Below are 22,930 nucleotides of genomic sequence, written 5' to 3' on the forward strand. Positions count from 1 at the left end.
ATACGAACGTCGAATTTAAAAACTTAACGAAATTTTCTTTCTGCAGTGGGGAAGAAGAAAGTCTTTCTTCTTTTTCTTTTCTTTTCTTTTTTTTTTTTTTTTTTTTTTTTTGTACAAATTATATACACACGACTCGTGAAGTGATTTAGATGAAACATTTTAATTCGAAATGCTGATCCATTCTTGAAATTTCTCGTAATAAAATCTTAGAAGAACAAGCTACGAGTTTTTCTAATTTATCTTGTTCGACTTTTACCCCTTTAAGAATGCGTTCTATACGAATAAAAATTCTACGCACAAATAATATGTGAACGTCCACTAAAAGGATTAAAAGTACATGAAAAATTGTACAAAAGATATCCTTTTGGAAAAGATACGATGAAACTGATAATCTCGATCAATGGTCAATTTTATCGCGTTACAAAACTTTAGAAACACAGAGAAAATATCGCAAAATGCATTGATGCATATGCGATGACAGAAGCTAACCGTTAAAATGATCAGGATGATTTTTTTCAGAACCACAGAGAGGAAAAAAGGTACGAAAAAAAATATATTTACGTGTGTCCTTTTTTTATAGTGTAAAACTGCGATAAGAAAGAACAAGTACGATGTTATTGAAAACAGCTGAGAGGTGCTCTTTCCAACCGTCGTGTGTGATATATATATTACAATCAAAAATGATTGGTGTGTACAATATGTTTTTCTAATGTGTAAATGTGTAAAAGGATAGGAAAACAAATGGCGCGAAAAGATATAGATACACACGCATTGGGAACATCAATTTCCTGACGTTTTTCTTCCTTTAAAGAACGCGTTATCATTTATACAATGTACAATGGGTCTCAGTTACGTTCAAGAATCATCGCGATTCAATGCGATGGCTGCGATTATTTAAGAGTAGAAGGGATCTTAAGGGATTGAATTATAAGGGGTCGAGGGATTTTTTTAGATGAATCTGAACATAAACGATTTCTTTCCTCTAGAGCGTCTCCTTTGTCAAAAATCTTCATATTTTACAATTGGAAAGTATATGTAAATGTATGGTGCCTGTATGTGTATGGAAATAGGGAAGGGGAAAGGGAGGGGAGTGTCGATAGATGGTAGAAACCATTTTTAAAACGGTAGGAGAAAGGGAAATATCAACGTATATTGATCGAAGGTCAGCAGCATTAGAACGTAAATCATATTTAAATTTAATATAATTAGTAATTATTATAATACACGATATTCACAAAGTCCGTTAAAAAGGAGAGAATTCCCGTGAAAAATAAAATATTCATTGAATTTACGGTTCCTCACGATAGGGTTGTCACGTCGTACCTATACACATTTGTTATTTATTTATATCACAATTTACAAAATTTGAGGATCTCAGGAATAAAGAGGAAGAGAGCAAAGGGATAAGGATCAGGGAAAAAGGGATACAAGAAGGATGTAAGAGTAGAAAAAAAATGCTTCGCGCTTAAAGGCGACAAACGTAAAAATGAACAAAGGAGAACCGTGCTGACGACTTGATGTCTCTCCTCATTGTTTCTGTCTTTTTGTTTCATTCTTTTCATCTCGTGCTAAATTCCGTCTCTAAGAAAAAAAAAAAAAAATACATACATGTACATAATATATTGATTCATCTTTGAAATTTCTATAAATGTAAAAACGAATATTAAAATCGATTTTCCTTTCCATCTTCTTTTTTTTTTCTTTTTTTTTTTTTTTTTTTTCCTTTCACGAACAATTTGAAGCAATCAAAGGGCAGATTAGCTGTCAGGTCAGGGATACTCAGCTTCATTCCCATGTCGAACGTTATGCTAGATACAATCAACATATCAGTAGCTCCTAACCTCTATCGAATCTTGAACCGATATCGATTCGTTGATCGAACGTATACCGCACGTAAAAAGATAATACTACTTTTAGCGTGCAAAGATAGGTACGGTACACTTGCGATCAAAACGTTTCGTGCATAAAGTTTAAAGACGGCCATCACACTTTCGTTACAACTCGATATAAATGCATGCAGCTCTAAGATCTATCCTAGCTGTCTAAACACAATTTTTTCTTCTTTGAATTCTTTGCTGTTTTTTACCGAGCTTTAATCACGTCGAGCCGTATGACTCATCCAACTTCTCCTACTTTCCATTGTCCCTTCTTACATCTTTTTTTACGTATGCGTTTAAATGTTTACCAGAGGACCGGAGCTATGCTCCTTCAAAAGTGCTGAGTTTAAAAAGGATAACGGGTTAAATAACAATTTTACCCAAATTCTTATAAATTATCGGAATTATCGTGCCGTTGGAATTGCTCTAAAACTCAGTGATAAACGAGAGGCGCTTAAAAGACAATCAACCATCTCAGCACTACAGTTTCTCATATACAATTGCTGAAAGCTTTATCCAATTGTTGCGAAGAAACTCGGTTCTCGAACGGTTATTAATGCAACTTTCGTGACATTTCAATGTAAAATTGCTATGAATATATTACTCGGCAGCACGTTGGATTACTAATAAAAAAAATGCACTGCACCTCTAACGTTATTCTAGAAGTTGATTTTTCCTGACACACATTTGACCTTGAAATTTTTTTTTTTTTCCTCCTTGCACCGTTTTCTCGCGTTGTCCATTCTTGTTGTTCTGTACAAATTGTTAATTTCCCCTTTTATTTTTTTCTTTTTTCTTTTACGGTTTTGCAAAAATAAGAAAAATCGTCTCGGTAGTTCTTTTTTTTTTTCGTCTTAAATGGATACGCGCGTCTTCTTTTTCTTTCAGCTTTATACTTGCAAGAAGGGACAACGAGATAAACGGTGCGAAATGCATCCTTTTTTTCCTCGTCCATTAAATTTAATGGCGATACGTTGCATAAATATTAGATGTTGATGTTGGTACGTGTTTTTTCTTGAACGTACAAAAATCTTCAAATTTTTACTTTTTTCGAATTCGTACGTTTATAAAACCTGCGTTGGCTGCTGAGCTGGTGTAGATACTGGACCAGCAGCAGAAGCAGGCGGTCCGATAGGACCAAGATCACCTCCACCACTCGAAGCTCCAGCAGGCGTTGCCACTCCCATCGCGGATGCAGTTTTCATGAAGAATTTCTCTAGTTTGACAATGATGTGCTTGCCATAGGTGTATTTGCGCAAGCTACCTAAATGTGGGCGGATCTTGTGCATCAATACCTTACGTTGCGCTGGTTCTGCTACATCGATCATTTTTTGAACCACATAGTTGGCATACTGATCCTTCATCATGACGTTTAATGCGCTATTTCGTAACAAGTACAAATAATACAAATAATTAGTTACGAACAAGAAGCAATAAAATTGTGATTAAAAAAAAAAGTTGATTGAAAATAATACTTATTGCCTTAACGACAAATATAAAAATTAAATCAAATATAAAAACTTACTTGTCATTAAATCCGCACACTTCTTCAATGAGTACAGCACGCTCTTGTCTCGTAGCATGAGTTACGCATTTTTCAACAACGTTACTCGCAAATTTATGTTGAGAGAGAGTAAGTACTTTACCTCTAACACTACTAATCAACTGTGCTTTATCTTCTGGCTTACCGTGTTCTTTAAAGCAAAAAAACATACGTAAAAAAGTGAATTATTTTTTGCGTAAAATATATTTCTAATATTTCTATTTTTCTATTTTTTTCTAGTAATTAAACAACACTCACCGAGTACATGCTGGATCACGTAATTGCCGTATTGATCTTGAATGAGTTGATCGGTAGCAGCATGTAATTCTTGAAGAATCCCCTGAGTTTGTTCAGGGGTGCAATGTTCGAGAATACGTTGAATCACTCTGCAACCGTATGGATGAGTACTCAAAGAATAAACTTGGCCAGCGAATGCTCCAATTACGAATTGTAACGCTCGTGGCTCAACACATTCGATACATTTTTGTACAACGTGATTCCCATTTTGATCTTTAACGCATTTTAAAACATGACCGTCTAGTTCTCGGACTATTTCTTGTTGTTGTTCTGGTCCGATCGATTCGAGAGCTTTTTGAATCACTCTACAACCGTACATTTGCAGTGCCAAAGGTAGTACGTGTCCTCGTACCTAAAATACAATAATTATATAAAATATAAAATTAAGAAAATCTAGAAATTTTCTTCTCCGATCCTACCCCAACCATTGTTCAGATACAATTATTTTTCGATCAATGTGAAAATCAGTTGACACGCAAAAAAAGAAAAATCATCATCGAAAGCAAATTTTCGTATTGAACTAAATTGTATTAAAAATAAGAAACGATCGTTGAAATTACCTTTTGGGCAAGTGTGGATTTCTGTTCCGGTGTACCAAACTCAAAGAATTTCTGAATCACATAATTTCCAAAAACATCGGTCATCAATGAATAAGCAGAGGTAAGGATTTCTTGAAACACAAGTTGCTTTTCGCTAGCCGAGGCGCGTTCTAATTTCTGCTGAATAAAACGGGAACCGTGCTGATCTTGACTGAATTCGACTATATGATTGGCCAGATCACGTAGCTGAAGACTCGGGAATCTGAAGCATATGAGAAATTGCTCGTAACATAAGCTGGCTGCCAGACGATAATACCATATCTCCTCCTTCTTTCTTTCTCCTTCCCTCCCCCTCTCCCAAATGATAACTCGAAGATTACCGATTATTCCTGAAGTCTTCTAGCAAACGTGATCGTCCACCGGCGTTTTTATCTCCGATGCTGGTCGTACCACCGCGGCCAGGTTTGCCCACCAAGTTCGGGAAAAGGGAACTACTAGAGCCGAAAACCCCGTTAGCTGTTAAAGCTGGAACCGCGCTGGCCCGGAATTTGGCCTCGGCGCCGGGGGCGGCGGATACACGGCTGGCTCCACCGACGAGCCCGCCTAAAGATCCTCCCAAAGTTGGCGGCGGTGTCAAGGATAATCCCAACGGGCTTGGCGATGCTGTTACCGTGCCTGTAAATAAGATCGAGGCGATACGTAGTGGGTAAACGTACGTAAATCGTAAGGGAGCAGAGTATATAAACATCAGGGATAACCCCATACCTAAGGCTCCGTAACTCTGTGGCCACTTGGCGCGGCTGTATTCTAAACTAGGACTGAAAGCAGATGTATTTCTATCGAAGGAATCTCTTCGCGCGGTTGAAGAAGCGCCAAGGCCTAAACCTGTGAACAAAAAAGAAGAGACGCAAGATTTTGAAACGTCGAAATTCACCAAAGAGAGGGACCGAAACGTACCGGATACTCGAGATACTCTGATTTTTAAAAAAAGACACGAGAATTAGAAGATCACTTGAGAGGATCACACGTTGTAAAATGACAAGTGTGTAAAGACAAACGATAGGCTTTCGCAAAACATGCAAACAAATACGATCGTTATGTACAAAAAGAGAGGTAGATAGATATATATAGAGATAGAGAGAAAGAGAGAGAGAGAGAGAGAGAAGAGAAAGACAGAATCGAGGACACCGACGACGCCTGAAAACTGAAATAAACAGCCGTTTCAAAAGATTCTCTTGTTCGTCGTCTATTGACGTGTGTACCTGTGCTCTGAAGCTGAGCGGGCGAGCCCAATGCCCCCAGAGGGGAGCCGCCATATCCTAGCGCCGCTAAACCTGCGGCTAGTCCTGATCCTTGTTGCTGTGCCTGCTGCACCGCGACTGCTTGAGCCTGTGCAACCACTGCTGCTGCACTGCACGCCGCCAGACCTGCACCAAAAGCCCGCAACCCACACACGCTCTTAGTTATCAATTAATTTGCCGTACCTTACCGACCTTATACCGTCTATAACCCTAGCGGTAACACCGTTCACAACACATACACACGCACGCTATCCGCTATCGACAACGAATTCGTACTAACATATTTTTTTTTTCTTTTTTTTCTTTTTTTTAGTCACGAGGTTAATGTAATAAACGTGACGTGTATACAGACGTATATATACAGACAACAGAAAAGTTATTCGACCTTAATATATAAATATATATGTATATATATATGTATAGACATGTATATGTAAAAGTATGTATGTATATATATATATAGAGCTGTATATATAATTATCTTTCAAAAATTCATCGATGCTTAATTAACGTATCATGCATATCTATATATAATAGACTATACATTATATAAATTTATATATATATATATATATATGTATCACGTAGGAAAATAAACCAATACGTCGAAGAAAAAAAAAAAGATAACACATATCTACAAATATTGATGAACTGTCCTATTATATTCATATAATATTTAATTACAATCTCAAACGTCAACTGTTTCTTACCCAAACATTCTCCGGGTGTTGCGTTACTGTGGGACGTAGGAGTTGGTTGAGAATATAGACTCGGTGGTGGTGGAGCTGGTGGTCCAGGTGGTGGTTGTGACGGGGCTCTGTTTACCAAAACAGGCGCCGGACTGACTAATCTCATGGGGGTCGCGGCTGAGCTTAACCCCCGCACCCCGCCCATCACGATGGATCCATTTTGATCGTAATACGCTGGTATTACCTGATACTGGCCTTGAACCTGTGCGCGAAAATGTCAACATGCAATATACAAAAAAAAAAAAGAGAGAGAAAGAGAGAGACAGAAAGAGAGAAAGAGACGTTACGTTACATAGTTACGACTCGATTCATCGTAATAAAGGAGGATTCTTATTCCAAGAATAAAATATCCGCTATGCTACCTTCCTCGTACTTACGCACGATACAGAAAACTTTTGGAATGTTAATAAGGCTGGCGAATCGGTGCTCGAAGTTTATATTTAATCTCCACGGTCAATCTTAATCGAGAAACGTGTTCAAACGTGTGTTACGCGTGTGTGCGAAACTTTGCACAATGTAAAACGTGGATAGGCAATAAACTCGAATAAATTCCCGCGACGACAATAGGATTTGTTTCTAAGCGGACTGTAGCTGCATCCATTCGGAGAGGGAGCGGCGGGCTAGCTAATTAACTTGCTTACACTCTGGGCCAAATTATTTGCAGTGTCTTGAGCGACAGCTGCCGCTGCTGCGGCCGAGGATGGTGTAAGCGGTCTCCTAGGTGGTGGTGGAGCGGCAGCTTGCGGAGGTGCCTGAGGCAACAATCCGGCCGGGTAAACCCATGGCGCGACTCCATAATACTGTGGCACAACTGGAGGTGGTGCTCCGGCTATCAATGCTCCTACATACGGTTCTTGTCCACTGATCACTGTGTACGGTGCCGTGGGAAAGTTTTGTTGCTGCTGCTGCTGCTGTTGCTGCTGCGCCTGAGAGGCGGCCAAGTATTGCTGCTGCTGCTGTTGTTGCTGTTGCTGCAGCAGCTGTAACTGTTGAGGGGTGGCTCCTTGCGGCTGACTTCGGAACAATTGCTGTAACAAAGGATGTTCGAGATCACTCGTCGATCGACGACGAATCGTTTCTTTTTTTTTTTCCGCCCCTCCTCCCCTCCAACAATTTCTCGCGCGCATAAAATTCCGTTACTTTCGTAACGATTCGGATCGAGGTCTACTTACTGGAGCATTATAGGCACGTTAGATTCGATGCACAGGAAGTATTGTAATAATTTTTTTCAAGTGTTTTCTGCGTGTTTATTAATATACCACTCGCTGCTGATGACATTAAGACCGTGCTTCGATTATTAACGAGCTACTGGTTTCGGTAGAGAAAGAAAGGGATCGGATATAGGAAAGATGGATGGATAGATGGACGATTGGGAATTTTTGGCGGTATGTACGTGGCGGGCGTGCGAAACATTGCGAAATGACGTCATCTCGCCTCGTCCCCATCGTCTTAATTTATTCGACAATGGCCGGCGAGCGTTTCAACGAGAGGAACCGTGGGCAAAACTCCAATCGTTTGGACAGAGATCATTTACGGAGGAGCGTGGAAAGTAGCCGTCGGGAGAGACGCGCGCGCACACACACACGCACACACGGATCGAATCGTTGATCGCGCGCGAATTCCTCACGACGGTAACGTAATCGTTTTCTCCGGGGCTCGATGACCGATGACACGTTCCTGTTCCCGGGTCGGGAGAATCGAGAGCCGGCCAGGTTTAAAGTTTCGGATCAAGGTCGAAAGATGGGAGAGGGGAGAGGGAGGGAGGGAGGGAGGATGGATCGTCCACGTTGAGCACAGATAGCCGGTGTAAAAGCAACGTTAAAGCCGTAGACGACCAAAGCCTAGTTGGCTTGGGTCGACGACCCCCTGCGGACGTTCACCGACAAGCGTTCGCCTCTATGTTCGCCGGTGTACTCACTCCGGCTCTAATTGACCGACAAACGCGCTACGAGATTTGACCGTGGTTCGTTGGACCAGAGAGAGAGAGAGAGAGAGAAAGAGAGAGAGAGAGAGAGAATCGCGTCTAGTCCGGTTCCCATTGGCTTTTATCGGCTACGAAAATCTTCGTGTTCCACCGACGAGGCGGCTTTCACCGACCGAACCAGGCAAACATCGTACAAGTTTCTTCTACGTGGAAAAATCCGTGGAAGCCCGGAATAGAGGGGAAAGATCGAATAAGAACGAATTCCAACGAAGAAAGGTTTCGAGCGGAACGCGTTAAACGCGTTACGTCAACGCTAATTGCAAGGATTGCAAAACGGATTACGGGAGAATAGTTATTTCGCGTTTCAACGTTTCATTTAACCGAGGAGAGAAGAATGCATCGGGTATCTTTTGTCGAGTAATAATACTTAGCTTTACTCGTTACGGCAAGGGAGGGAGAGAGAGAGAGAGAGAGAGAGAGGGAGGGGGGGAAGGGCGACGACCACCTACGACCATTTTTTTCCTCCCGTACCATCATTAACTTTGACCATAAAAATTATCCCTCCGGACTCCCTTAACGAACACAACGATCTGTGTCTAAATAAATAGGCATTGTTCCGTGTAGGTTGTTGCTCCGCGAGAGCGTAGAAACTTGAACCATTCACGACACGCTCTAGCCCTCCGAGTCAGCGATGCGTTTCGGGTATTAACCTCTTCCGGAAGCGACGAGCTCGAGCTTCGCAGCCAAGGCCACGGTTACGTTGATTGTTCCATACATGCGAACCTTGGACACCCCTCCCTCTTCTCCTCCGATCTACGCGTTCGTATTATTCGTTCCTTCCTTCGAGAGAGTTCGACCAATTTTGATAAAAAAAAAAAAAAAAGTATATATAATATATTATAATAATAATTTTTGTCCGATTTCGTCGTTCGGCAAAGATGAACACAAAACCCGAAGAGAAAAGTGATTTTGAACAACAACTCCGTCGCGATTCTTTGATCGTGTTTATCATCAAATATAAATCGAACGAAGTTGTTATTAAATATCGATTGGAACGATCGATATTTAATATAGAAGGACGACGGCGCGACGCAGAAAATTTTCCCGGACACGGAGAAAAATTTGAAAAATCTCGACCCAGTTTCGATCAACTTTGACCTACTTCCTTACCGTCCACATTTGGAGCATCGAGAGCGAAGAATTGACTGGGGCCTGTGTTCGTCTTTCGCCTCGACGACTGTCTTCTGGCAATTCTAATCCTATTTTCGAGCAACAATCGTCCTAATTCTCATCCTAATAATAATAATAACAACAATAATAATATTATGATCGATACATCTGTCAATTGTTTGATAACACGATACATATACATATGATATTATCGACGACCTGACCCATGCGGCGAGATATACGAATCAATGGATACTCGAAACCGGGATGCCCCTTGTTCTATCATTCCATCTTACCCACCGCCGATTAAGTTTCGATTCGCTCAACACCCGAGTTTTTCATTTTCCAACAAGTGTTCACAAGTGCGCTAGAAATTAAAAGAGAGAGAGAGAGAGAGAGAGAGTGTGGTCGAACGAGACGCGGGGCAGGATCATGGTGTGTCTGACGCGTGATCGACACACCACGAGAGGAGAAGCGCGGAAAAGAACGGTTGTCGAGGGGCTACTCGATTCGCGCGGCACAATTTTGAATGGGAAGTTGCAGCGGGAGCCATTAGAGTCGCAGAAGTCATTAGTGCCCTCGAACTAGAGGAAGAGGTGAAAACGAACGCCTAAATGGAAATCACGGTGATTGCGTTTGAAAAGGGGTTGAAGGGAAAAAAAAATGGGGTTGAAGCTCGACACACAGAGAACCGAGGGGGGAGGGGGGACCGTTTGATTTTGGGCAAGGGTTGGGAAACAATGGCCGAGAACATTGTTGTAGGTGAGAGAAGAGGGCTGGGATACGTTCCTGGAAGTGTGACTCACTGTTGAATACGTAAGGTTTCCGCCGGCGGCTTACAAATCCGCGCTACAATACCGGCCTATTGATTCCTCCTCCTCTCTCTCTCTCTCTCACGCTCGAGTGTATCCACACGCTGAAGAGAGGAATCTGGCACGAGTCGACCGTGACAATCGTTGCCAGATTTTTCGAAAACCCTCCTTCCGGGCATTATCCCGTCCTTAATGGCTGAGTTTTCCGCCTCCCACGACCAATCCCCGTGTTCGCCCACGATCCATTTCCACTCTCGTATTCGCTGCTAATCGAATGTACACGAGGAGCACCGTGCGGCGCGCTCGACTACGACCACGGTATATAAGGTGGAGGAAGTGGAGAAACGGCATGGATTAAAGGTTTGGGCGAGAGCTCGGGGAAATTCGGGGGAACTCGTATAACAGGTATTTCAAAGAGCGCGATTGCCTCTTAAAAAGTGGGGGAAGGGGACGCGGATACGTAGCTTATCAAATCGCGGTGGGCAGGAGATAAGAGCGTTGAAAGGAGGAGGAGGAGGAGGAGGAGGTTTGGGAAGAAAAGGCGCGGGGAGAGTGGAGGAGAATGGGAAGAGAATTGGCGAGAAGCCCGTGGTTCGATTACCGACGGCAAAAGCGGCCCCGCAACGGGGCGTAATCAGTGATATAAGAACCATTAAGAGCGAGGAGATATTCGTTACTAAATCCCTCCGCAACGCGGTCGTGAAAACGGGTTTAGCCCGGGACGAGGAGGTTCAACGAACTTTCGAGCGTGCTCGTTTGACTTTCAAAACGGCGTGCTTCGAATGGTAACTTTAACATTTTACCGCACGAAACGCGCCTTTCTTTCGCGCGCGAACCGAAAACCGATCGATCGTTTCGAGGATCGAAATTTTTCGACCGCGATGTTTTTCGCTCGATGAAACGCTCTCTCTCTCTCTCTCTCTCTCTCTCTCTGGAAAGCAGTCCGGTAAAGCTCGACCAACTTTACGGCCCCGGTGTCGTATTGTGTCGCGGCAGATAAAATAAAACGGAAAAGACATCGTTCATTGTCTTTCTTTTTTTTATTTCTCCCCTTTTCTTGTTTTCATAGTCGAACAACAATCACCGGCGCGTGATTGCACTTTCGACGTGGCGGAACGCGTTACTACCGGCCGACCCTTCCAAGAGAGGAAGAGAAATCGTTTGGACGCGCGGCGCGATAACTTTTGTCGTTAATACATAGCGTGCGGTGTGTTGTTTCCCTTCGTGTTCTACACGCGTAAAACTCGCGCGGCATGGAAAAAGATCGATGTAATACGGGCATGAAAACGGGTCTCTCGAATCGGAGCATGCATCCGCCGCCACCAGCCTCCCCCCCCCCTCCCCCACCACAACCGTTTTATCGTTTCGCATTGTCACAATCGCGAGAAACTTTGATAACAGCGCGGATATCGCTGTTGCCGCACAGTTTCGATAACGCATTTTAGTTTTCATTTTAGTTTCACCGTTTGACACTGCCAACACACTCGATGCCCCGTTATTACCGATCGGAACCCCGACCGATCTTTTTCACGCGCTTATTACACGAACTTGACGAGAACCTTTCGAGAAACAAGATCGCTTATCTTATATCGAAAGGTCAATATGCACCGATTATCACCGATTATTTTATATATATATATATAATATATATATATATAAATACACGCACACCGTGAATAATAATAGTTCGCCCACTTGCGTACGCGAGTATTATACCCACGACCGTTTAAAGATGATTTCATATCGTTTCAAATCGACGATTATACCGTTACACAAGTCTGAATAACAGAGTGGAGAGGGGAAGGAGCGAAAGAGACATGTTACCTAATCTATGAATTTCATCGGGGGAGGCAGAGAGAGAGAGAGAGAGAGAGAGAGAGAGAGAGAGAGAGAGAGAGAGAGAAAACAAGATTGCACAATCAGGGGATCTTCCAAGATCGCATCTGTCCCAACCGAAACGTGCTTTTCAATGCACGATCGATGCTGACGTCAGGAAGCTAACTTGAAAATGGGTTGCAACTAGTAAGTATCGATAGACGGGCTACGCTTCGTTGGCCTTGTAATGTCACGCGTACCTCGATAATTACGTATTCTAAGCCTGGATAGGTGGGTGACGCGTTGTGCGTTCCCTTCTTTTCTCGACTCGTGCAAGAAAAAAATAGCTTTGTCTCCGCATAATTTTCTTTTCTTTTTTTTTTTTTTTTTTTTTTTAGATTTTCCACGTCTTCCACGAAAAGCCAGGCTTCTCGTTTTCGTTTCGAAAAACGAACGTGTTGCGTCAGAGAGAAAGAGAGAGAGAGAGAGAGAGAGAGAGAGAGAGAGAGAAATGTTCGTGCATAGTATCCGCGGCGAGTGGAAACTAGACGGTAAAACTTTCCACCAGGTTGAATTGAACCGAATCTAGATTTCGGCCTGCACATTACCATATCTCCTAGGCGAGCTCCTGTATTATTGATTCCGAACCAAACGGGTCTAAAGTCGCTATTCCGTTTGGTTAGAGGGTTAACGCGCACGTAGCGAACCGCTTTGCCGAAGACGAGTTTCGCTGAAATTTATTAACATTTCGCGGCGAGCAACGCCGTTAACTTGCTTTGATTGCCGCCAATCTGAATATCAACCTTGAACGACCGTTTTACGAGCCCTCGCTGATATTTCGCTCGGCGAACCTGCGCAACGCTCGCCACACTCGTGGAACAAAAGGCACGAAAGGTAAGGGAAATTCTCGCGTTGCCAATCGAGAAACGAAAAAATCGAATTTCTTCTTCGAATCAAGAGGATCGATGGGTGATCTCCTCGATGTGATCTTTTCGCTTTTCGATCGATCGAGGGATGAGAGAAACGAGAGAGAGAGAGAGAGAGAAAAAAGAAAAAATGGCCTCGGTTCGAGGGGCTCGGTGGGAAATGCGGCGTGAAAAGCGGGACGCCGCTGGTATCGATGAATCGAAAAAAAAAGCGACGACGAGACGGCGAGGCGGAGGAGCGGGAGAATCCGTGAAACCTGGGCTGTTTGCGTGAAATAAAAGTACAACGACAAATAGCGGAGAAGCCCGTTACTTAACCGCTTCGGAGCACCGTTAACTCACCTGACTGCGTGTATGGAATATACAGGGTGTCTCCTCCGTGTACGTTCCCAGCTCTGCGTACGTATACGGTGTTACGATTCGGGACGATGATTCCCGATCGATCTAAATGCACCATCGCGACGTGTATAACCCACGATTCCAATTGTATCCCCCCCCTTACAATTAATTACAAGAAAAGTCTGGCGAATTTACCGTTTTCTCGACAACAACGGCGAGATTAATTGAGCCGAACGGGCCTTTTATCGCGAATTTCCTCTCGAATCGATCGTTCCGGAGAGTTCCAGAACGAAGAGAGAGAGAGAGAGAGAAAGAGAGAGCACGAGTCACGATCACGGGTCTGTTTTATCGTCGGACAACTCTTTTGCAACAACGAGAATGAATATTATATTCGTTCGAACAACAGAATTCCGGTTTACTTTTACAGAAGCCGAGCTCGATTCGAGAACGCTCGGTTCGATGGCTATCACGAATAATCGGGGACGCAACAATTAAAAACGATACGAACGGAACGAGGAACCCGGTGAATGCAGCGGAATGGATTATTCCTTCCTTGAGGCGTTCTCGATCGACGGAAAGAAGAAAAAAGACAGGAACGACGACGACGACGACGACGACGACGATGACGACGGTGGCAAAGATAGCAATCCAGCATGAATTCTCATTTCGGATGGAAAGAGGTCAAGGGTCGAGGGTGTCCGATTGCAGGGACGATTCCCAGAGACGTCGATCGTTTCCTGGAATTACCGCCGCTTTCAGCGGCGTTACGGTATTTCGAGCGGTGTACAAGGCCGGAATTCGCATAGTTGCCGGTATTTCGCTCGCAGATTTGACCGAGTCATGAACTTGGCCAGTATTCCAGTCCGGTTTCTCATTGACCGTAACGCGGCTGCGTTCGTTCCGCGACGTGAAATCGCGTGCAGACGTTGTACGATTAAAGCGGTGGAATGACTAATTAATCGGGGAGAAAACGTCGTTGCGTGTTCGGATACACCTCGATTCAAAGAAGGAGGGAGGAAGAGAGAGAGAGAGAGAGAGAGAGATCGAGGGTTCGAAAACAATTTTCAATTGGACAGCGATTTGGAGGAAAAAGAATCGTCCCTATATAGAATCAGTTCTAAGTGGAGCAAGCAGCTTGGACGGGGAAAGTTTTCAAATACTTTTTATCCACCGAGGTTGGGACAACAAACGGTGGTTAACAGTGTTGTAAAAGCAATGTTGTTTCACAATGGCTGCTACCGTTCGTTCCAGATAACGAGGTCCCCCGATCCAGCTTACCAACTTTCTAAGCAAGGGGTCCGTCCGTTCTTTTCCCAGTTCCCGGTACGAATCACGCGATCGCGGGCCCAGGTATACAATACCTGTGTGGAGCGTGAGCGTGTTTGTGTGCCGGTTGCGGAGAACCGCTGGTGTTAATGTTCCATCGGCAGAAACCGGTTCCCCAGACACCGGGAATCGATCGAATTGACCCAACCTCGCGCTCCACGCACGATACCCTCCTGACTTTGTACCGTTCACCAACCAGCCACCGAAATGAATCGTTCTTTTCGCGTCGAGGCGTTTCGTTAACGTCATCCATCCAGGAAGAGCACAACACAAATCCCTTCGTCGCGATACATTTATCCTTTTTTCTCGAGACGCAAAAGAAAAAAATAAATGCAAAATGACAGAACATTATCGAATGTGTATGTGTCTCCGGCATACAGGATGTGGATTCGAACAGGTTGAACGCGATGTCGAAACCTAATACACACACACACACACACACACACCTGGAACGAAGAAGAATCGGCTTACTTTTACACAGGAGTGCAGACGCGTCATGGTCACCCGTTCCTACCATCGTTATACCGTTACGTGAAACCTTGGCGAATCTGAACGGTTAGAAGGCGATCTCGTTCGCGATAGACGCCAGTTTCGTGGGATTCGTAACTCGCTACGAAAAAAAAAAAAAAAAAAAAAGAACGTGGAACNAAAAAAAAAAAATGAACGTGGAACGGGAACACACAATTATCGAGCTAGTCCATAGACGTATCCGCATCGGACCCCTCGGAAGACAATGGCCATTGTAACCGTCTATTCGTGGTTCTCGTTCGGTCTCTCGGCACGCACCGCGGCCTCTCCGGCGTTGTAAGCGCTTACCTACCCTAGTTTGCGAAATTCAATTAAAATAAACTCTCTCGTCGGGACACGCGTCCTCTTATCGGTGACGGACAATCCCACGGGGGAGGGAGGGGGTTGAAAAAGTTGAGAACGAAAAAAAAAGGGAAGGAAGAGAGAAGGTGGATGCGGAGAGGAAATGAGAGAGAGAGGGAGAGGGAGGGAGGCAAACTCGATGAAGGAAAATTCGCGTGATAAGGGTTAAAGCCACACCTTGATACCAGATACCCCTTCGCGGTAGCTTTTAGCCAAATGACGCGGATTTTATTATTGGATGGCCTTTAAGGGTGCGGCCAGGTTATCCTACCATAGTCTAATGGGCCGTTAACCAGCCCCACCTTTCTCTTGGCATTCTTTTTCCTTTTTTTTTTTTTTTTGTTTCACCCGTGGCACCCGTTATGCGTCACGTAAAAAACACGGGTCGACCTCTGACACGCGACTCCATCATATTCATAAAAAAAAAGAAAGATCCACGAGAAGGATCCCTTTTTTTTTTTTTTTTTTTACCCTCGACCAACAACCCTTCGCCTTCTCTCTCCCATTCGAGATTCGCGTGTCGCGAGAAAAGTAGTAGTCAATGAGGTGAAATTAGGGATGGCAAATTGGCTCGTGGCTGAGGATATTACTTCGAGAGAGATGATGGGCAGGAGAGCGTAGCTTTTGGGACGAGAGTAGAATTGAAATGGTAACGGATGAAAGAAATCGAAAGCGCGTCCCTCGAAATCTGAACTCGGGAAATGGAAATATCATCGCGTTTGAACAAATATAGGATCCGTGAATGATCGGTCGTGAAAGCGTGTCGGTGGGAAATATTCCGGCGAAACCAACGCCGTGTAATTGTTCCCGAGGAGAAAAATCGATTGGCGAAGAAATTCGAAAGTTGAAGACCGATTTTGTCGCTTGTCGGAACGTGAATGACGTTCGAAGAATGGAAAAACTGTGAAAGAAATTAGAGGAAGTCCAGCGTGGAAGCGTACAAGAAAGCGTGTCGTTGGTGGAAACCGTGCCGAATACTTGCTCATCAACACCGAGAATAATTTCTACCCGAGAGATATATCCGAATTTTTTACAAATATCTTTCTTTCCCTTACGATCCTCTTTTTTTCAATACAACAGCTAAACAACACCTTATCGATTGTATATTGAAAAAAATTTCGGAAATGAAAAGCGTTCCAATATCGACACCTACGATTCCTAATCCTTCAGATCGTCCAATTGATCCTTCGATTACAAATCGCGAAGCGAGCATCGGTTAACGCAGATTTACAAGATCGAAAACGTAGAAGATAATATATAGATTCGTCGTCTAGAACGAATTCGTCGATGCTCGTTCGATCGGCCTGTTTGATTGGGGAGGAACAACCCCTTCCCCCTTAGCGCGAATTTTCTGAGCAAATTCGTTTCGGGCAAATTTGTTGTCCGTGGGCTCCGGAACGAGTCCATCGAGACGACGTTTGGGTCGAAGGAAACAGGGCGGAGAGGAAAGAGCGAGGTGAGCCAATTAGTTTTATTAAGGGGGAGAAGAGAAATCGGCGTGGGCGTCGCGGCAACGTTAGACGAGCGAGGAAGGTCTTCTTCCCTCGTCGATGGCGCCGCCGATTTTATTAGACCGTTATCGTCCACCAGACGGAATATTTGTCTTCGGCTTCGCCTCTCTGTCGTTTTGCCCGACCTTCTGCGTTGCGGCGGCCTGTTAACGCGGTCTGTTAACACGACGCTCTCTATTTTCATGTAAGCGCGGTACACGCGTCATCCACGCCCACGCGAATGCGCGCAGCAACGTCACACGTTCGAGTCGAGTTTTCCAGCGGGGAAGAGGGCCGCCAACTCGGCTCGCGACTATCCAAGATTTTATCAGATAACGTCCGTCGATAAAATGAATAAACGGACGAATTGGAATCGAAATGGAATGGAGAAGGGCGAGGGATATATCTCTACTTCTCACGAGCAACGTTCGAACAGCAACGTATCGGCGTATCAATATTTGTCCGTCCCGAGGCGCGGTTTACCTTTTCTTCTACGTGCGCGCCGCGGAAGCGTTATCGAAGGCGATAACGCCTGTGTACGTCTATCAATTTTCTAATCTCTCTGTTTCTTTTCTCTTCTTTTCCTTCTTTTCCTTCTTTTTTCTTCTTTCGATTTTCCATTTTCCCCCGCTGCTCTCGTTCCCAGAGATTTGTCACGGCTATCCGATCTCGCGATCGGCGAGCCTAGAAAAGCCAGGGGAGGATAGTTGTGCTCGTTAACACGGATGAACGGGAATCGATGAATTTGTAATCGTAAGAGTACATCGAGCACGTAGAAAGGGAGGGAGGGTGGAGGGGAACGAGTACTGTCGAGGAAAAAAAAAATAAATAAACGACGATAAACATGGAAGAACCGATTAATATCAGCGAAGATATCGGCGCTGATACCGAGTGGAAAGAGTATAAAGAGAGAGAGAGAGAGATAGAAAGAAGGAAGGGGGGAATAAAGAGAGAGAGTAGAGAAACAGGTCCTCGTCGAGCTGCAAGTATGGGGGTTGATTTTAATACCCCCTAGGGAGAGAGGGGTTGCGGATGTGACCTTTATGAAATGCTACAACCTTTGTAAGCCCTGATTGCACTTCTTCATATATACACAGGGTGGCGCGCACACCGGCTCGGCCGCTTACCAACACGTTGACACGCAAGATACGTAGAAGAGCGGTATGAAAGCGCGAGCACGTCGGATCGCGTTGTACGTGCGCACAAAGCGGGCCTAGACACCGGTCTTAGGATCGTCTGGTTTGCACACCGACCATTGTTTTTCAAACATACACGTCTCCTCCAACTATACGCGGCTCGCGTTTGCCCGCTGGTAATCGTGATCCACGAGAGAAAGATGGATAAACGGGAGGCATCGAAGGTGAGGCCTGGTGCCATCCGAACGATCACGCGAACGTATTCGTGTGTACGTGTATATCGTGTGCTCGTGTGTAGACAACGACGACGAGGACGACGTGGAGGAGAATTATCGATCGATGGAAATGGTGCCTCCACGTGACGTTTACATACGTTTAGATAAGTTTACGCGTTCACCTTAGAAGACCTGTCGCCAATCCGAGACACGCTCGAATCTGGCTTCTCCCTTGGAAATTACCGCCAGTTTGTAACTTCCTTCGGGAGAGACGGAAACTTTGGCGGATTTGGAGGAGTAGCTGTTAGATTTCATCACGGCCCTCGTGCGCGTCACGAGGTCGAGGTTTCCTATTTCCTTCATTTTTCTTTTTTTCTTCTTTTCGCGAAAAGAGAACCGTCGATCTCTTGGACCGTATTCGATACGGAGGGTTGTTTCTGTTCTTGAAACGTCGAATATGTTTTTTTTTTTTCTTTTTTTACAGTTAGAGAGATCATCGATCGTTTCACTATCTAAGGCACGGGGCGTAAAAAAAAAAAAAAAGGAAATCGAGGCTGATAGCAAGGTTCGCGGGAAAAAGAGGCTGTAATCAGCGTAAATAGAAATCAAGGGGGCAAAGGAAGCGGCGAGAAAATTGCAGGAATATCGTTCCAACTTCGAGCTCCGCTGCGAAACAACGGTACTTCCGCGATCGTAAACGTTGCTTGACCGTTAAGTTGACTCTTTTCGCCTCGTTCAGGGGCCTTCTTTCTCTCTCTCTCTCTCTCTCTCTCTCTCTCTCTCTCTCTCTCTCTCTCTCTCTCTGCCTCCCTTCCCTCTTCTTCTTTTCTCGGCATATCTATGCGACCAAAGACGTGAGAATTATTTTCATAACGGCGAGGAATCGTGAAAATAAAAATAAACGATGAAATCGTGAACCGGTCGAACCGGGCTATCGTAGAGACAACTCTCGTGAAAGAAACGTAGGCGCTGCAATTCGTCGGTTTATTTACCAATCCTCGATTCTCGAAAGATTACGTAAGCGAAAGTCGGTGGTTCTCTTAAAAAAAAAAAAAAAAGAAAAAAAATCTCATCAATATTCGCGGCGTGTTCGAGTCAATATACCATCCGCGAGATAGAATTTAATTTTGTTTCCTTTTACGAAAGAACCTTCCGGCTTATTACCTCGGTCTCAAGGCAAACTATCCGTCTATCCGTCTCCCTTTCTCCGCCCGGCTTTCTCCTCCTCCTCCTCCTCCCTCTCCTTCCTCCCACCATCGGGACAAACCTCGGTTAAACTTCCATCGAACAAGTTTCAAATGGAATTCTTCTGTCGGCCGTTAATAGCTCGATAGGAAAGAAATCCGTGGTGGTATCGAAACGAAGCGGAATAAAGGATCGAAGGCGGTTGGTGGTAGTTGATGGGCTATGAAAAGCGTCGCGCGGCCGCGCGTACCCGCAACAATACCGATCTAAATGAAACACGTGAAAATACGCGATCCGTGAACGTGGCACAAAGAAGGAGAAGGAGAGGAGGAGAAAGAGGAGGGTAGTATCGCGAGAATCGTCGAATAATAAATTCCTCCCCTCCCTCGTTCGATGTAATAAACGAAAGCGGGTTCGAGGATCGCGTAATACCTATCATCGTGCGAACTCCTCTTCCTTTGAACAGCACACGCTCGACGACGCGTGGCGTCGCGCCTCTCCAGACCAGAGAAAAACGATCGAATTTCACGTGCGGCGGCAAACCGATTCGCGCCGCCGCCATCCAACGAAACGTGGGACGGAGGAGGAGGAGGAGGAGGAGGAGGAAACCTCGATCCGGGGAATTGGACGACGCGTCGCCTCCTCGATTCCTCGCAGGGGACAAACGAGATTTTTTTTCTTTTTTTCTTTTTTCCCCCTCCCCTGTCCCCATAAATATCGCGTACAAATTGACCCATCTCCGATCGATTTGATCGGAGAAGAGAAGCCTCTCGTACGCGTATCGAAGTAATTTCCAACCTGTGTGTCCTCGGAATTATCGTTGGAACGGTTCGGTGTAAAATGACAGAAGGAACGAAGGGAACGGGGAACGAGACCGTTTTGTATTCAAACGTCGAGGGAGGAGGAGGGATCGATAAAACGGCACCTCTCTCTCTCGAGCGACCTGTAACGATTATTAATCGTGGAACGTATTAACCACGACACGTCTATGCGTCGTTTTCTTCCAAACGCAGTTGGAGAAATAAAAGAGAGAAGGAGAGAGAGAGAGAGAGAGCGGAAGAGGCGGTTTCCGGAGTGAAAAAAGCTAGGAGCGGAAATTCGTCGCGATAAGAATAATCGAGTCCCGCGAACCATCGGCCAGAAGTCTGTTCCTCGAGGTCGAAGGAACTCGTTAGGAAATTAAACGCGGCTTCTCTGTTATTAACGAAACGTTTCGCAGCGAGATGATCGTTTCGATTCACACGTGTGACGCATGTGACGCATGCGCGTTATATATATATATATATATGAATTGCTCGAGCTAATTAGAAAAATTCAGTAAGATGATACGGTAAGATAAGCTGCCGTCCTCTTCTTCGATAACAGAGGAGATATTCCTTCCGTGAAATGACGCGACAAAAATATCAATCCAACGAGACGATACTCCGATTACGGTGAAACGATTTACGATTAAAAATTTTCTATTATTTGATCCGAGATTCGCGATTTCCCGTGTAATCTCGAATTAAATTTGAACCACGGTCGTGAGCTAAAAATTGTTCGGCCACAATATTCGATTACACGACGACGTGTATATATCGCGCGCTGCCTCGAATTCCCCGGTTTTGATTTTAACCGCGCGCGCGGAGGGGGAAAAAAAAAGAAAAAAAAAAGAAAAATGGTGAACGAAAGTCGGTCGTTGATCGATCGAGAGGCGAAAACGAAACGAAACTAAAACTAAAACTAAACTTAAAACTATACCTAAAACTAAAACTAAACTTGTTACCACGCGTCCACGAGGAGTCTTCCTCGATCTCCAGATTCAATCAATCCCATTGGCGATAATACGCGCGTGGATGAAAGAGGATCAACAATCTCCTATCGATCGAGAATAGCGAGCAGAAGAACTATTCGCCAAGTGACTAAACTAGCCACCGTGCTAAAAAGAGTGCGATGGGCTCTGGTATATATCTCTGGTTAGTTGGAGCGGCAAGAAAAGGCTGGCAACGTGAGAGAGCACGTTGAAGGTGGAGGAGCGCTATCTCATCGTGGTCGCTTGCTCAGCGGTAACGCGAGACCTCTGCGGTAACAAGAGCTGCCCTGGTAATTATTACATTCCCTTCGTGAGACGTATTAAACGTAAGGTAGATTCGCAGCGCGATGGAAGGAAGTGACGCGAGTCTCGGCCGGAACGCGTGAATTATCGCGTCTCTAAACGACGCGCTACCAGAAAACTGCCAGCTTTATCGTCTAATTAATCCTTATTTATATCGACCAATTTGATAACCGGTCTTTATTTACACGCGATCCGATGCGGGGGGAGGGGGACAAAGCGATCGTTGAAGCGACGATCCTTGTTCGTAGCACGAGTCGAGAGAGAAATATCGAAGAGAGAAATAATATGACGTTTCTTCTTATAATTTCACGGTCGGAAACGGAGTATAAAATATGAGATCGGGGCGGGCATCGAACCGTGACAAGCGCGATTATCGAAAGGAATGCGGCCTAACCTTCGAGCACGAAAATCGAAACGCGTGATATGGAAGAAACACGCCCCGTTTTCCACGCAGCAGAAATTTCAGAATCGGGCCGCGAGCAGAAGCGAATCTGTTATCGCGACGGGCACAGAAGACGGAACTTTGTTCCTCGGGGGGGGAGGATAAAAACGGGCGGAACTTGGACGAGCACGGGACACTCGAATGAAATATTCCACGCGACTACGTGTAAACGTCGGGTCCCCAATTTATTTAAAAGAAAAGAAAGGAAATAAAAGGGACGAAGGAAGAAGAAAAGAGACAGAGAGAGAGAGAGAGAGAGAGAGAGAGATTAGATTTGGACGGAACGACAGAACTCGAGAGGGGGGAAAAAGAGCGCGGAAATCTCGAAGCATACAACTCGCTCTTTTCAAAAAGTTGGTTTAACAATCCGCGAAAGAGATGTTACATATTTTAATCCGTTCTTTTCGCGAAGAAAGAAAAAAAAAAAAAAGGTTCGACCACGGTTCCGATTCGCGAAGGCCACGACGAAAAGGAAATAATGTTAATTAGCGCGGGGCGTAGTACTTGGCTGGAGTTCATCGTCGCGTTTTCACTTTAAAATCCCTGGATAAAATTCCCGTCCCCCCTCCGTGCTGTTTGCACGACGCTTCACGTGCGTTCCTCGGCCTATCTCCTTGCCCCCTGAAACCCTCTCTCTCACTCTCTCTCCTCTGCGTCCATACTTTCAACGCGAGATCGGAATGAAAAGCGAACCGCCGCCGAACCGCGCCGATTTCACCGCAGAATGAATCGTACGAGAGTAGCGATAGAGCTAGTACAAGTCTCTAAGCGAGATATGGCTGAAAGTGCAGCCTTGAATTCACGGCAAATCAGTCGTATGCATAATAAAGCGACATCCCATGGAAACTCTCTCTCTCTCTCTCTCTCTCTCTCTCTCTC

The 22,930-nt window shown here is 44.8% G+C and overlaps 1 protein-coding gene across 6 annotated transcripts in view; it reads right to left on the minus strand.

Moving 5' to 3' along the window:
• The window catches only part of LOC122712092 (maternal protein pumilio-like), a 65,729-nt gene that overhangs the window by 792 nt on the left and 42,007 nt on the right, over positions 1 to 22,930 (minus strand). For 5 of the 6 annotated variants that reach the window (XM_043931446.1, XM_043931445.1, XM_043931444.1 and 2 more), the window contains 9 exons: positions 6,948 to 7,334; positions 6,268 to 6,508; positions 5,519 to 5,683; positions 5,022 to 5,141; positions 4,637 to 4,931; positions 4,278 to 4,518; positions 3,679 to 4,069; positions 3,403 to 3,571; positions 1 to 3,257 (listed from right to left, as the gene is read on the minus strand). The exon at positions 1 to 3,257 is cut by the window's left edge and continues 792 nt beyond it. In XM_043931446.1, coding sequence (XP_043787381.1) covers positions 2,942 to 3,257; positions 3,403 to 3,571; positions 3,679 to 4,069; positions 4,278 to 4,518; positions 4,637 to 4,931; positions 5,022 to 5,141; positions 5,519 to 5,683; positions 6,268 to 6,508; positions 6,948 to 7,334 — 2,325 coding nt within the window. In that variant the 3' untranslated portion in view covers positions 1 to 2,941. The remainder of the gene's footprint in view (positions 3,258 to 3,402; positions 3,572 to 3,678; positions 4,070 to 4,277; positions 4,519 to 4,636; positions 4,932 to 5,021; positions 5,142 to 5,518; positions 5,684 to 6,267; positions 6,509 to 6,947; positions 7,335 to 22,930) is intronic. The other variant, XM_043931447.1, reaches the window with a different exon arrangement.

Source organism: Apis laboriosa, unplaced genomic scaffold (assembly GCF_014066325.1).
Source record: "Apis laboriosa isolate Shangri-la unplaced genomic scaffold, ASM1406632v1 scaffold18_cov149, whole genome shotgun sequence".
Taxonomy (NCBI): domain Eukaryota; kingdom Metazoa; phylum Arthropoda; class Insecta; order Hymenoptera; family Apidae; genus Apis; species Apis laboriosa.